The sequence below is a fragment of the Barbatula barbatula genome (assembly GCF_947034865.1).
Source record: "Barbatula barbatula genome assembly, chromosome: 4".
Lineage (NCBI taxonomy): Eukaryota > Metazoa > Chordata > Actinopteri > Cypriniformes > Nemacheilidae > Barbatula > Barbatula barbatula.
Window position 1 is genome coordinate 5,327,404 of NC_136768.1, and position 16,572 is coordinate 5,343,975.

Sequence of the window (16,572 nt, forward strand, 5' to 3'; positions counted from 1 at the left end):
GTTGGTGCTAAACTGTGCAGAGCTGTGGCCCTCCAGGAACCGAGTTTGAGACCCCTGGTTTAAACAGTTTGTTTCAAATGGAATTAAGGACTGCAAGCGTTAATACTCGACTGACTGAAGTTGTCACTGCAACAAGAGCTTTTTAATTTCATATTTAACTTATGTACAGTGATATTGAGGGGTGGGATACTGCTGGTTGCATTAGCATGTCTATATCTGTGTGTATTGCATTCATTAATAATGAGGACCTAAGCTCCTTTGGGAATTTAAGAGACTGAACTCCATTTATACACACTAGTTTAATCTTAAGTAAACACATTTAGTTCCCTCACAGTTTTAATTTGATTAACAAATGTAGTCTGATCTTAAAATATAAAATTAGAAAATGTGATGTTTACATTGATTCTGCTTGTTTTTATCCACACATCTAGCTACAAACACTGTCGTCTCCTTTTAATCGGACCAGGTCTAGGGGGCACATTTCCCACCAGATTTTTTTCTTGGGCCCCTCCAGTAAACACCCAAGTTCCAAAATAGTTCACCCAAAGAATGGTCCCAGCTTTTGGGTGAACTATACCTCTAATAAATACTTATTTATGTGATCTATTAAATACTTTCAGATTGCAAGTTTTCAGGAGATTTTTTACTTAGGGAAAAGTTGAAATAAATTTTTTATAGTAATTATGATAATTCATACTGTGTATCTTAGAATTAATGTGTTTATCTTTTATTACGATAAATGGAAATCGAAAAACTTACATGAACTTCTGTTTTCTTGTTTTGCCTGTCCAGGTTCTGCGTTGGAGACAAGTTCTTCCTGAAGAACAACATGATCTTGTGCCAGACGGACTATGAGGAGGGTCTGATGAAGGAGGGCTATGCGCCACAGGTCCGCTGAGCTCCCCTTCTAGCGGCCCTGTGCACACCAGGGGAAGAGCTGAGAGAGGACCTGAAGGGGACATGCAATCAAACAAAGCACTAGCGTCCTCTCCAGCCCCTGGCCCCAGTCAACTGTATATATGAAGACCCTAGATAAAGGAAAGTACTGTACAGATTAGCCATAGAGACGTTTTTTGGTAAATGGGAGAAAATGAAGATCTCACGAAAGGCATGAAGACGGTCTCTGGCATCGACCTCGGTCATGATGATGACTGATGGCTTCATGAAGACTCAATTTGAGAGCCCCGCTTCAAGACCCCGATCCACCCCATGGCAATGCCACTTTTGACTTCCTTCAACGGTTCACTGGCTATGGAATTTAAAATAGAAAATAAGCTAGATATTTATTTTAAGAAAAAAGGGAGTCATGTAAACAAAACAGGTTTTTATAACAGATCTTTGAGCCAGACATCAAAATCAGAAGTAATTATTAGCGAAAACATTCCCATAACTTCTATCATCCTGTTTTGTACCTAAAACATGACTCTAAAAACATTTAAGTACAATTGTATGTGATGGGGTTGGTGGGCTATGAAAAAAGGGGGGTTTGTTACTTTCACTGTATTTATTTAATATGCTTTTTGTTGTTGCGCATTATACCAAGGCTTTGTCCCTGACACAGAATTGAATCACAGTTCAGTCATCAAGCGTCTCCTCTAGACAACCTGTTTCTCAATGTCATGTATTTCGTGCGGCCCATGTTGCTCAGCAGGCATAATCTTAAAACAATCAGGTCACATAAACTGTTGGCATTAACAGAACAACTTAATACCTGGTCTGAGGATTTACCGTCACCAGGATTTGTTTACTGTGGGCGATAATCAAGCGCACATCACTACCGAAACCTACAGAGTTGATCATCCTTTTATTGGTTACGGCAACCTTTAAAGACTGAGGGCGAAGACAAACTTAATTTGTATATGGTGGTTGTACATATTTAAAAAAGATTCATTTTTGCTTGCTATTGTATATGGATTTTCTTTTTATGTGTTATTCAGCATGAGATGTTTATTTTTAGGATGTGTACATACTGTACTGTAATCATTTTAAGCACAAATGTAATACAGTTTTATTGTGTTAGCACTGTGTTGACTTCTATTCTTCACTTTTGTCTAAAAAGCTTTTAGTATATATTACACTTTACAACACTTTCTAAAGTGTAACACGTATCACTATAGAATATCTTTACAACACGTAACACTTTACAGCATTTATTCATCTTTAATTTGAATGTTTACTAATAGGTTTTAAAAAGTAAAACGTCTGCTAACCTTAATGACTAACTTGAACAAACACCGAACAACTTTTTGTATTAACAAAGATGAATAAATTCTGCAAAAATATATTGTTTGTCATTAGTTCATTATTCGTTATATTGGATTAAGTAACAAATAAAATCTTATTGTAAACTGTTACCATATTACCTCAAAGGGATAATTCACCATTGGCTCAACCTCATGTCCTTCCAAACCTGTATGATTCTCTCCTGCAGGACACAAAAGAAGATATTTTGAATAATGTTTGTAACCAAACAACATTGACTTCCATTGTATAAACACAACATTTGTTAAATGTATTCTTTAGTGCTCCAAAAGTCGCATACAAATTTTAAATGACATGACTGTGAACAAATGACAACAGAATTTGCTCATGAATACAATCACATTTAGAAATACATTTAAACAAACACAGGACATTTCAAGCCGCTGCAGGAACCGGTTGAAAAGAAAGACCTTTCTCTTTTTAAAAAAGCAGACCGGCTGGTTTGCATACACCCTCATCCATTTCTACAACAGAGTGTTTACTGAAGCAATTTGGGTTAAGTGCTTTGCTCAAGGGCACAACTGTAGATGCCGAGCAGCCAGTGGTGAACCCTCAGGTCTCCACTCCATTAGCCTATCCAGCAGACCATGCTGCACTTCCGGCTCTGTGATTGATCATAAGTGCGCTTTGTCATTTTGGAAGCCATTTTGCTGTCATTGCACCTCAAAAATATCCACCCCTGTAGTCTAGAAAAAGGATGAGAGTCTTCTCGGTGTTTCTGAGAACAGTGCAAGAGAATGTTTAAGGCGCTGAACTGTTAAGCGATAGCTCGCCTAAAAATCGATGGAAATCCTTGTGTTGTTATTCTTTCTGCATGGAGAATCAGAAGAAAATCTCACCGCCTGTGTTCCTGCAGTTTATGATAAACAATTGTCGTTTTGATTCCTAGGGAACATACTGGCAAAGGTAAACAAATGGTTTAGTCGGTCAAGAAAAACTAGAAAGATGACCGGCACTCTCCAAACAGTCCCTATTCCAAAAGTCTGACGGAAGGCCTAAAACTGGAAGTCTGCCTAGGATACGAAGCTCTTTTCTCTCCCACGAAGGCCCACACTCAAACCATTTAACACCTTTGTAGTTTGCGTCGCACGAAAAGCCTGAATACGGCTTGAAGATCCTCTTCACTGTACGAGCGAAACGGCGAGATTAAAGTTCTCCCTCTAATTACGGAGGCTGTTTAAAGTGGCCTGTGAAGTTTGACAACAGCCGCGCTTGCATCACATTACAGCCTATAATAAGCAGACCAATTAAACTAATTGAATTTCTTTAGCCCGAAACACAGTGGGAAAAATGTCTTTGATTAGACTCAAGCTGTTAAGTCCTTCCATAAAGAGCAGATACTGTTCTGAAACCTCACTAGATAACAATCCAGTCATCAAGGGAAGAGGGAGATCCACTTCACTCATTTACAGTAATTGTCTCATACGTCGCTGCGTTTGAAGAAAGATATGATGAAACCGATTTGTTCGCTATTATTTCTGCGTACGTGCGGTTCACACTCCGCCAATTACGGATTATATAACTGTAAAATACATATGCTTTTTATAAAGTGCAATTTAGAATAGCACCACCCTCATCCTTCATGGAAATGATGTCAGCATGAAGTTTAATTAAAAACAACATTTAGCGCGAGTAGTAAAAGAGAGGAACGCCACCTATAAAATGAAAGTCACATTTAAGATCATTTCTATAATATTGTAATTGTTTTTCCCAGTAATGAGACTAAAGGGAGAGTTCGCCCAAACATGAAAATTCTTTCATCATTTATTCATCCTCATGTCAAACCTGTAAGACTTTCTTTCTTCTGCGGAACACAAAAGAAGATATTTTGAAGAACATCGATAATCAAACAACACCGACCCCCATTGACTACCATTCTATGGACACTACAGTTCACAGTGGCATTACAGTGAACAAACAAACGACAGTTTTAATATTGGGGGGAACTTCTCCTTTAAATTTAGAGCGAATGTCAACCTTTGCATATGTTCGCCTAAAAAAGGCCACGTTACATTGCGAGAAGCCATCGAACAACAGTCGATGACTTCCAATGTTTATCATCAAATATTTCAAACGCCATGTTATCTGAGCTACGCTACTTACAGTATTTTTGTTTCTTGTTGTATTCATTTATTTGCGAAACGTCTAAAACAAACATGATTAAATACAACAAGCGAGAAGTCTTGAATTCTTTAAAAAAAGAAATCAAGAAACGTTGCTTCAGGTAAGCCAAGCAGTGAGACTATATATAATGCATTCATAAACTCAGGGAACCATGCCTTCAAATTCTTCTGTCCAAACTCACAAAGCAATTTTCTCTCTACTCGACTCTTAGTCTCAGAGTTCCGAGCTCTTAAACATTCTCCAGCAGCACAGAGACACCACAAACTGTCTTATTTAACAATGTTATTGTTTTATAAACGCTGGTCACAAGAGCGTTTGTTAAACATACTCGACAAAAAGCTGAAGTGCAGAGGGGGGTTTAGAAACGTTTCATCCTCGAGCTGGCAAGCGATGGCAAACTACAGAGAAATGAAAATAAAATGTACATTTTTCATAAAACAGTCAGAATTTTAGAAAGCGCATTAGATGCATGTATTGCTGACCGTCAGGAACGAGCATGTACTCATTCGGCTCTTCTCGCTTGGTAAACGGCTCCAGGGGCAAAAATAATGATCTGCATAGACATGCCAATGCTATCTGGACCAGATAACAAAAGCCTTAATGACCCCTTATCCTTCGGCCTCCTCATAGAGAGGAGTGCCACCGCGGATATATTCTCATCATTGGGTCATTAGCTCTTTATTGTGGAGATAATGGACGAATTGCGAATTCAAGTGTACGTTACCCAGTGGAAAACAGTCTCAAGACAGACTGGCCGAAGGCTGGTTAAGAAGCTCGGGGGTTGTTTTTCAGTCCTGAACATTAGCTGGTATTGACAAACCACAATGACAGTTTTGTTAAATGAAGTCATTGGAAATGATAATCACTGCATTATAAAAACCAAATAAAAATTGATAAGGTTGAATATGCCGTCAATCTGAACTCTGCAGATGCACATAAGTGCCTCACATCGTACCCTGTTAGCCGGGAAGAATGCTAGTTATTTCACCTTAAGCACACTTAAATGTCACTGGCAATTTATTCCACGCAGCTCATTCGGCTGATCGGTGATCTTGAAGAATGCAAGATGCTTTATCAACACGGGCGAATTTACCAAAAGCGGCCCACCATTATCAGTAAAGTGTGCTGGATAGCAAACGGCGGACGGTGATTCAAAGTTTGTGAGCTCTGTGAAGTTCTGCCTTTTGATGTCAGAACTAACCTATACCAGATGGGCCGGGATTGGTCCACCAACACCAGAATGCTGGACAAACAGTTAAAAGAATATGAATACAGGCTGTGTTCAGTGCCATGCTGTTGTTAAAGTACACTATGTGTCTATACTAATATGTATTTACCGTAAAGCTGCTTGGACACGATGCAAAAGTGGGGAAAGCATGATATAGATGAATTTGAATGGAATTAAACACGTAGTATGTTCATTCAATATATAGACTATGTAGATGGCATACTACAGATCTACAGTGCACTAACTGCACTCCATTGACTACCATAGTAGGAAATGTTGCCATTGTACTTCTGGGCCATTGTACTGTAGTCAACTACATATCGTTCAACTACCATTGAACTGTTTGGTTATAAGCATTCTTCCAAATATCTTTCTCTGTGTTCATCAGAACAAACATTGTCAACACCACTGTCTTCAGTTACACCGATATAGAAGTATATATTTTTGGGATCTGAATTAAGGATTACAAGCGATTCGCTCATGCAGAGCCACTAATGGCTATTTTAGCGTCCAAGTTAACACCTTCTCTCAAGTAAAGCTACACAGCTGGAGCTGAGAATACCTCTAGACGTTCATGGGCTTTTCCCATTTGACCTAATTCATACCAAATTGGAGAGATGATTGTATTCAGCGGGGGGTGCGAGTCCGCGTAACTCCCGACAACATCCTCGCAATCCCTTTCAAATGAATATTTGAGATTATTCAAGGCAATTTTCTACCGTCCCCACCTCAAGCTTGCGTGTTCGGGACAGGCGTGACGACTTGAAACATCTTATTTTGCCGAAATGGCTGCGGCGGCGGTGGGAGCTGAGCTCCGGGTTCCTCTCAGCAGGTGATTTAGGAGTAATCAAACATTGCTGTGTTGCTGTGGGACCCGACTAAAGCCTGTTAAACGGACGACCGGTGAGATAAGAACAGCACTGCCTCGTCTCTACCAACCTCAGAAACAAACCCTCCTCCGAGACTTATTTGTTGCAGATGGGCTTGTGATTTCAGCGGCGCATGGTGAGACACCCGATGAGCGATATGAGAAGAATGTTGATCTGATGGGCCGGCGCGTAGCCGTGGCCTTGCGGGTAGACTCGAAGCCTTCGGTATGCGAGAGCTTTATTTCGGGAGCGTAATTGGACTCTAGGTTTTTATGGCCTTATTGAGTGGAGAAGTACTTGTGCACAACTACATCTCCGAAGGTTATTTTTGAATCCATGGATTTTGGTGCACGGTTGTGATTTAAGTGTGAATCAACATTACGAATAGAAAATGGTAGGAAACGTGACCTCGCTCAAACTTTCACAATCACTAAACGTAGTACACAGTGCACACCAGACTTGTTATGCTGGAAAAAGAAAAATACAGGTCACTAATAAGACCAGTGAGTCACGTTTCTAATAGGAACTCAGGAGACCAGCGAGCCCTGCCATCTGACAGCGTTTTGATACATGAATCTTCACAAACCAGTGAGACCGTGAAATTACCAGCTATTGTTATGCAGTGACGGCTGTACCTGACAGATTCTGGTTTTATTTATATATTTATAATGGACCTGTAAGACTCGAGGGCTCATCAACTGATATGAGAATATGAGCGTCACTCTTACGAGCTGTTTATACGATGTTTTTAGCTGACCGTTATGACAACATTGTCTTGTATAAGTGAAACCTTTTTTAAATGGAAACGCAGAACATTTTCGTTTTCAACCTTACAATTGTCTTGTAAACGTACGTTTTTTTCTTAAAAACGATGGCCTCCGCGTCGTGCATTAAAATCGGCTAGCTGTGGATTCTCCATAACAGATTTTAGTAATGTATAAATATAGCAAAAAAGAGTTTTGGGAAAAAGTACAGTCTACAGTTGCATCAGCCAGCCTCTCCCTCAAAGCGAAATAATGGCTGTCGCCGTTTTCTCGACTCTGCAATTTGTTTATTTATCAGTTAAATGTGTTTATATTAGTAGCTGCCATAAAAGACTACTGTTTTACTTCTCGATGGGTGACCTGTGACCTCAGGATGAGGCTGGAAAAGCACGCCCACACTCCTGCTGTGCTTTCTGGTCTTGGGTCAGATACGTGGGCTGGGCATTGAGAGCAATAGCGAGTGCGTACGTGTGTTCGTGTGCATGTGCCGCTTCCTCTGTACCTCTAAGCAGACTCAAAATGTGAATGATCAGTTCTCGTATGGTTGTCTAAAAGCTTTAGCCTACTATGTTCAGCGCACTGCAGAAAATAAAGCACCAAGTTATTTCCTGTCTTTTAGTATCACCTCTGAGCACCTAATAGAAACTAAGGCCATGATGATTTCTCAGAGTATCTGGACACCAAACAACAAGAGAAGCGGTGTACAATACTCCACATGTATCATTAAAAAGAATTCAACCTGCACCATTGACACTACAACCATTCAATATAGAGAAAGATGTTATTACTTTTCCAAGCCATGAGAATTCCTTTTTTGTCTGCCGCAAGATAAAACAGGTGTAAAACGGCCAGAACGTTCATTGAAGAGAACACCCTAGCGATGTCTTAGCAACCACTCATATCATCCTAGTCCCCATTTAGCTACAGACATAGAAATAGTCTTTTTTTTATGCAGAACACAAAAGAAGATATTTTTAATAACGTTATGAAACAAAACTGTCTCTCATTGACTTCCATTGTGTAGACACAAAACCATAGAGACATCTCAAAATATCTTTTGTGTCACAGAAGAAAGAGTCAAACAACAAAGGGTGAATAAATTACAGTATTTGTGTTTTGGGTCTCTTCCAAATACAGATTACAGGTGAGTATATGATAACCAAATTAAATTTTTAGGTGAAGAATCCTTTTAAAGTCAGCAAATCGACAATCAAAGCTACGGAAACCACTGACAACACTATGAAATACTTCAACAGATTTTCAAACGGAAATATCGAAATCTTATAAATGTTTTCATCTGTTTAGTTTTATGGGAAAACCGATACAACAAAAACGGCCGTCCTGAAGCAGCCCACAACATTCATTTCAATTGCTAATAAGGCAAGGAGTCGCCAAACATCTGCCAGGCCTAATCTCCGCCTACAATCACAGCGTTTCTCTCCAAAACCAGGACCCCACCATGTGGGGGGTGGAGTGTCTTTCTAAACAATACCCAACTGTCGATACCCTATAAGCTCACAATCAAAACACATTTGCGTACTATTTATTAGCTTTGCCATTTATAGCTTCCCATTCTGCTCCCTAAATATAATCAAAAGATAACAAGTGGCTGGTTCGTGAAAATGTAGAGATGGTAATGATGTCATCTAATGATTTCCTCCGAGGAGATCGCATCTATCGCAAGAGGATGGATGGGAAAAGACCTGAGGGAGAAACTCAGCGATTCACGCAAGCACCTCGCTCGTGAAAGAAACAAAGCAGGAGGTGGAGGCCGTTTTAGAAAGAGAGCCAAATCCAAAAATCGCACCCTGGGCTTCTTGATCCTTCGTTCTCCACCTCCTTCTTCAAGTGTGTTTGTGTACGCTAACATCAACGTCAAGGGAGGGCAGGGGGTGATATTTAAATAGCTGAAAGGTATGGTTTATCAATCCTCAAAATTCAATGCAGGATAAGCAACAAACTACACCGCAAAATCTCTCTCGATATATTGTGTCGTCAAAAATTTATCTGCGCCTGGATGGGATTCTCTGCTAAGGTAAAGTAATAAGCACTGAATGTAACTACCTGTCTCTTTACCAGGAATGAGCGTTTGGTCTTAACATGGGAAGGCCAGACATCCAGAGTAATCCAGACCGCGCACCCTTCCTGTGACAATTGGTTCGGATGAACGGCGTTGCTTTTAGGAGCACCGATTTCGTGATGCATCGCAAACACACCTTAGTCATAATGCGTGTAAAGACCGCTACTATAGCGTATCCATTTAAGCATTATCTCCGAGAAAAAGTATTAAAAGGCTAAAAACACACTCGGCACTGAAGGTTTTTAAAGGAATGATGGATATTACACGATCCATTCTTGCGCCTCGTCCTTCGGTGTCAGCGGTAACAAAGCAGACGCGCACAGCCAATAAGTGTAGCTTGTCTGTCAAGATGCGATGGTAGTGCATCAAGTCTAAAGGTGACAATGCACTTCTGACCATTTGCACCACATTAAGGGCTGCTCCCAGCAGAAAAGTGGCTTTCTGCGTTTCACCCCTCTTTACCCTAAAGTAATGGTGCTTCTTCACAGCTCATGGAAGCTTTTGCAGGCCGGGCACTTAATGGTGTTCGGCTTTCGCCCGCCTGTCTGTCTGTTCACCGAGTCCATCCTTATTTGTCTCAGAGAAGACGGCCATTGCTTGTTTCACATCTTTTAAGTCAAATCTGTCACGGTTATACACTCCTTGCACCTGTTTCAAGCGGTTTGCTGTTGAATTTAGTTGAAACGTGTAACCATCATTTTAACACTTCTATCAATCTAAACTCAACAATTGATAGTTGGTTGCAATGTTTTGGGGTTGTGTATGCTTGCTTAAAGGGCCAAAAGTAAAACTCCTTTCATCGTTTACTCATCCTCATGTTGTTTCAAACCTGTACGACTTTCTTCTGCAGAACACAAAAGTTATTTCCAAAAATGTTGGTAACCAAACAACACCGGCCCCATTGACTTCCATTGAATGGATACAAACCCACCAAGAGATTTCTCAAGATATCTCCTTTGTGTTTTACATAAAGAGTCATATAAAGGTTTTTCATGACATGACGTGAATAAATGAGGACACCATTTTACTATGACTCGTGGAAATAAATGTGTCCATAGTTGTTCAGAATTGCTGTCAAACATTGCAAGAGGTTCCTTCAAAGAAAAAAAAAGTCCATTTAGAATTCAAACAGCAATTTATTTAACCTCTAGATAAGCTTATTCCATGTTCCCCACGTGTTGTACGCGGTGTGCGTAGAAGCTATTATCCTCGGTCTGTTCAATTATTGATTGGCGAGTGCCACAGGGGGAGAGAAAGCACAGAACACGGAGACCAAACAAATCTCTGTTTGGACATTTTAGACCGCGCCTTCGAATCCCTGGACTTCAAACAGCAATGTTTATACTAAAACTACAATTAACTCATCATATCTAAAAAGAAAACTCATGTACATTGCTTAAAGAAATGAAGCAATTCACAAAATTGTGCCAGAGTGAAGAGGTTTAAGACAGGGCGTATTTGACAGGGTGTATTTGAATGATAATTCTGGTGTGATCGAGCTGCCAACAGCCTCCCTCGGGTCCCTCGCGCCCTCCAAAGGGGCTTTTATTTCTTTCATAAAACCGAGCAGATTTATTCATTATTAACTCTGCTCCTCATAGCAGCCACATTTTTATGTATTGCTGAGACAGGGTTAAATGATTTTCAGTTAATTAGCTTGCCTCCAGGTTATTGATTTTCCTTCACAAGGCAGCCGAGCTCCAAACATGGGACTCTGAACGGCTTCGGCTATGTTCCTGATCACGGCTGCATGAAGCCAAGCCGATAGCGTCAGACAATCCTGTTGCATCCAAACTGCAGCGTGCAACATGACCGTTTCACTAGAACCGCCAATGCAGCTGTGAGGTTTAACATAATGAGCAGTGAGTCACTGAGCCTGAGAAAGTCTAGAAGTTTCTAGACAGGAAGCAGTTTGTTTGTGATGCAAAATGACTAAAGACGCCTACACAGGAAAGTGTAGAAAACAAAAGAAGTTGGCATCTAGGAACCCATAGCAATTGTTGTGAGGGCGGGGACAGAACCGGGTTTTAGAATCAATCTAGAAAACAGAAAACTGTTCTGGCCTTTCTTAATTCTTGTTGGTCAATTGATGCGTTTTAGGGTGTCACAATATATCATATTTGTCAATAATCATGATATAAATAAACATAATTATTTATCATAACTGTTTTATAACTAGAGGTTTTATTTGGCCTAAATATTATTTAAAAGATGTCAACAAAACGAAAGCTGGAAATGTGATAAACTGAAATGTGTCTGTGTCTTGTAAGATATTGCAATAATATTGTTAGCATCAATTATTTGGGCCATTAAAACCTAATAGTCGTAATTTCCATGTCAGAGTGCATTGCACAAAAGTTTCTCTCATTTTTGGTCAGATGAAAAAGCGTACAATATTTTTCTTTACTCTCTTGTAATGCACCATCCACATTGAAATCAATAGGCTCTCTGATGCAGCATAAACTTGTATTGTTTGCGCACTAAAGAATTTTAAGTAGTTTCTTGCAAAGAACCTAAATCATTTAAATTATTTTCCCTTGTAGCAGCACAAGGACTCTGATGTGATGTGTGTTTGCCCAATGGGGTCATGAAACAGGTGTACCGAAGGTCCACTGCAAATAGTAGAAAACTAACGGAATAGGTCCACACAAAACCGTTGCAGGAATCTGTATGCTTTAATCGATACAACAATATTGCCACATAAATAAAATCCATTCTCCCCCTACTTGACATTTTGTACTTTGTGCTGAGATCCTTTAACATCACACTTATTCAGATTGAACAGAGAAGAGCCATGACCTCATGTAGCTCTGCCACTACCACCACGCGCATCACGTGCTGTACGTAGGGCACCAAAAATAACCTAATGAAAAAACGGCCGAGCAATCCCAATCCCGAAAATATCACAATATCTTTTACTTTTTAAGAAATCATGTTTGTAATGTTGTGAATTTTGTTTTCTCTTTTTTTGGCCAATGAATCAAACTAAAAAAATGTGTATGAGGCCGAAAGAGTTTGTAACCATCGTGTCTATACGATGTGCAGTATTAACAAGATATTGATTCTAAATATCACGGTTACTCTCGATACCGGTATAGTGCGACACTCCATACAACATTAAGACAAGATACGGAATCACATCCTGAGATATTTTAAACAAAGCAAAACCCGCCAAAGGTTCCTGACTGCGATTGGCCCAAATCCAGATGACATCACATCAACGTTAAACACAGTGCAAGCCATGAGACTTTTTTTGAGAGATTAAAAAGTGCTTTTGAGATAACGGGCTCCAAATAGTGATGGCTGAGTCTATTCTCTGCCTCATCAATGTTTCAGACCTGAGTAATGAAGTCGAATGTCTTCTTCACGTCTTGCACGCAGCGGTTATCATGCGTCTCGCATACGTGCGCGCGCACAGCCATGCAAGGATGAATTATGGCAACAGCCCCACCTGACTTCTACAGAGGTGGGCTCTCTGACAAACATAAATTATGTTAATAGAATGAAATAAAAAACACTTTATTCCAAAGGTTTCAGTACTTTGAAATGTCAGAATGATCTAGTGCGCTACCTGCAGAGAACTCCGAAGCTTAAGTCGGAGCGCTAAAATATTAAAACGAGAAATTTGCGCACTCTCCCGAGGTGCTGGAAAGGTGTGTGAAAAATGACGAATGTTGGAGCGAGTTTTTCTATTCGTTAATTGATCTGAGCGCCAAACATAGCTCGGCGAAACATTGTAGATACGGAAACTTATTTAACCGTGCTATCATGAGAACAATTGCCATTAGGCTGTTTTTGTCCTGTTGCCTCAAGAAAGCGCTTTGTCAATGTTATCAAATTATAATTATCGTCCAAATTAGCCGTTTGATTTGAACGAAGTTGATTAACTCCCCGGGTTATTACACTAGGGAGGTTATCTGGCGAGGAGCACTCAGGAAAGCGCATTTTCCTCTATTATTTTGATAGATGAAAAACATGGAGGACCTTTGCATCCAAATTGGAAGAGGTCCCACTGCTACCTTACCGTTTCTCGCGTCAGACCGCAGAGGGAGCCAAGATGCTAAGCAGCTAAATTAACCTGAGATAGGATATTAATTGAACAATTCCATTGTTACCATGGTGAACTTCCAATTGATTGGCCCTTCAACGCCTGATCCCTTCTTCTCCATTGGTGGCAGGACACCGAATGTATTTTCGTTAGATGATAATGCGCGAGAGGAACGAAAGGTGAACGCCTGGCAGGCGAGAGGGGGAAATGGTGCGGAGGCTTGGTCGTAGTGTTCAATTACAGCAGCCAGGAGGATAAATCAATATCATTTAAATTGCTTATGGTAATCACCTGCGATCCAATCACTAAGATCAGCATAGGATATCTGCTGACCCCAGCCAAGTCTTACAGTCCCCTAGCTCCAATATTCCAAATCTCCTACTCAAATACGTGTTAAGGTCACACTTTCCTCTGCTTTGAGATGCTACTGAGATGGCATGCAAATACAGTTTATTCTAAATACACTATATGCTATTTCGGAATATGTAAACAACACTGGATCAGAAGCACTTCCTGTTCCAGTTTTCTTACACTAAACAAACAAGATGAAACGCAACCGATATAAAAAAGAATAGGTAAAACTGTACAATAATACAAATCGATTTGTTAACAGTGGTTAAAGCATCAGCTTACATGAACTGATGATTAAAACGACTCCTACAGCAGTTTTGAGTTCATGTTCATTTCAGCATTTAGTAACTTTTTAAACTGTATTTGTGAATTACATTGATCTTTTCACATTAGCTAACGATGAGCAAAATTGTAAAACAATTTTAAAACTAAACATTATTATGCTTCATTTCTAACACTGTGTCTACATCGGCAACGCGACACATCAAAATACATTATAAACGCATTAGAAGCCATTATAATTCAAAATTTTGTCCACATGGTGCAGCGTTGCACGAAAAACCCAGTAGAATAAACTGTCTTTTGTAAAATAGTAAAATAAAGTGCTTCTGGACAAGAGTCGTTCACGTCAGGCATAATGGTCTTAAAATATAAATCACGTTTTTCTAACAATAGTTCTAATGAATCATTTCTAAATAATTTGTTCCATTATTTTAAAGTATTGGGTGGATAAATACAGTTATGAAGTTATGCTGCTACACTTTTAGAAAAATGGTACAAAAGCTGTCGCTGTGACCTGTAAAAACGTGAAACTTTTTACAAGCTGTCACTGTGGTGGTACCCTTTTGTATTTTTTCTAAGAGTATGCAGTAACCGCAAACATCAAAGATATTACATGAAGCACCACTTAATCCATGACGTTTGGCCCACAAAGGCCATCAATTAAGTTACATGTTGCAATAAATACACGCTGAAATCATTGAGTCCGTGCAGAGCATCTGCTTCAATGACCATATCAGGCTGATTTATTTGGCCCTCGGAGTGGCCGTTTCAACTGTTTTACCCCACATGAGATAATGTGACTTCCTGTGTCTAAGCGGCACTGACAAGTGCAAAAAGCAAATGGAAAGCTTACTACAATCGCACAGTAATGGGCTTCAGTAGAGATGAAGGGCAGAGAAGAGGGCAGCAATCCGAAAGGCATTAGTTAGTCCTTATTATGTCGGCATTCCACTAAAGTCTGTTCTCTCTCCGAGGCGAGCGCATGATCCCGACCTGCGTTTTATACTGTATCAACACGATCATGTGTGACCTCCAGACCCACAATTACTTCACATAAACTCGCAAGGCATTACGTGCCCGAGGACGAGAGAAAACTCGTCATTGACGAAAGGCCGCGTGTTCGCGTCTTACCTCTGACATTCTCCAGCATAACTTTCTGTGAAAGACACATTGAGAAGAGGATCCGTGCCGCATTATTGCTCTTAAATGCGCTGGATGTAAAAAATGCTCTAAAAATGTCCAGTCCAGCAGATATGGCCGGTTCTGGATTGCAAGGCTCAAACTCAAATTGATTTATATTGCGCTGCGTCGCCTACAAGTCGGATCCCGACTAAGCGTTCATTAATTTTTCAGGACCCGTGGAGCCATTGTGTGATATAAATCTCTGCTAAACCTTGATACTGGCCCACGCCATGACTTTGAAGTGCCACCTAATTAAGCGCCTGTACAGTTAACAAGCCGTACAATATGGCAGAGGGAAGATCTGAGAAATATACTATGTATTTTGTAATATAGAAACAACGTGGGAAGAATATACCAAAGGTGTAACCACAGCATCTGTCTATCTGTATATATAGCCCACTATTGTCGGCACACATGGCACATTTCCATTGTCAGTCTTGGTTATAATCGCCTCAAGGTTCTTGAGACTTTCCAAGGCTCTTCACTTAAAAGCTCAAAGCAGCCAGGCCACACCAGCTCTTTCCAAACCGTACAGAACCAGCGGAGAGGCCTATGTGGGTGGATCAGTCATTATTGATCGCAAACCAAGGTTTCGCTGTACTTCATCTGGCCAGATGGTAAAATGCTTGGCTTGACTGAAATATTGCACACCCTGAAGCTGGGCACACACCCAAAACAAACGAGAAAAAGCCTTTACGGGGCATATGCACGGCCAGCCATGGCGACCTTGGGGGTAAGTAGTAGTAATTACTGTCACCAGGAGAGGGCCTGTGTAAAAAGAATGAAACATAGGGAAGATGCACAAAACCGTCACCTATAACCTTGACAGGGAGATGAATGCAGATTCATCCAGATCGGCATATGCTGTTTATGGGTTTAGGATCCTATTTGAGAGTAAATCCACATTGAAAAATGGTCTTTATTTCAGATAGATTGCGCAATTTAAATATCATCCCAGATTTTCTTATTGTATTGGTTTTAATAGAACATTTAAAGGTATGTGTGGGTCTCTGCTGGTAATGTGTTGGGTTTTACTGGTGGGGCGGATAGGAACCAACAGAACAGAAATCCTACTGAAATAAGACTAACATAAAGACACATGCCCATCCCTGACTAGAGATTTCGCCAGCTCCAGCTGAACATCCCGTGCCATCCTCCTGCAAGAGTCTGCGGACTGACTGACCATCCCATCTCCAGTTTTAGGCAATTCCGTCACCAGCCAAGAGCTAAGTGACCATCTGACCATCCGTACAAAGACGTACTACTCGTCACATTTATGCTACATTTACAATACTTAGTATTTAATGCTAAACTTACATCACATGACAGCAGTTTGAAGTTATAGCTTTACTCAGTTACATTATGCCATTACCATTTTCCCT

The 16,572-nt window shown here is 40.3% G+C and overlaps 1 protein-coding gene across 5 annotated transcripts in view; it reads left to right on the plus strand.

Annotated features, from left to right (window-relative positions):
• The window catches only part of lmo3 (LIM domain only 3), a 37,397-nt gene extending 35,046 nt beyond the window's left edge, over positions 1–2,351 (plus strand). For all 5 annotated transcript variants that reach the window (XM_079454174.1, XM_079454176.1, XM_079454175.1 and 2 more), the window contains one exon: positions 793–2,351. In XM_079454174.1, the coding sequence (XP_079310300.1) occupies positions 793–898 (106 nt within the window). In that variant the 3' untranslated portion in view covers positions 899–2,351. The remainder of the gene's footprint in view (positions 1–792) is intronic.
• Positions 2,352–16,572: the final 14,221 nt, after the last annotated feature.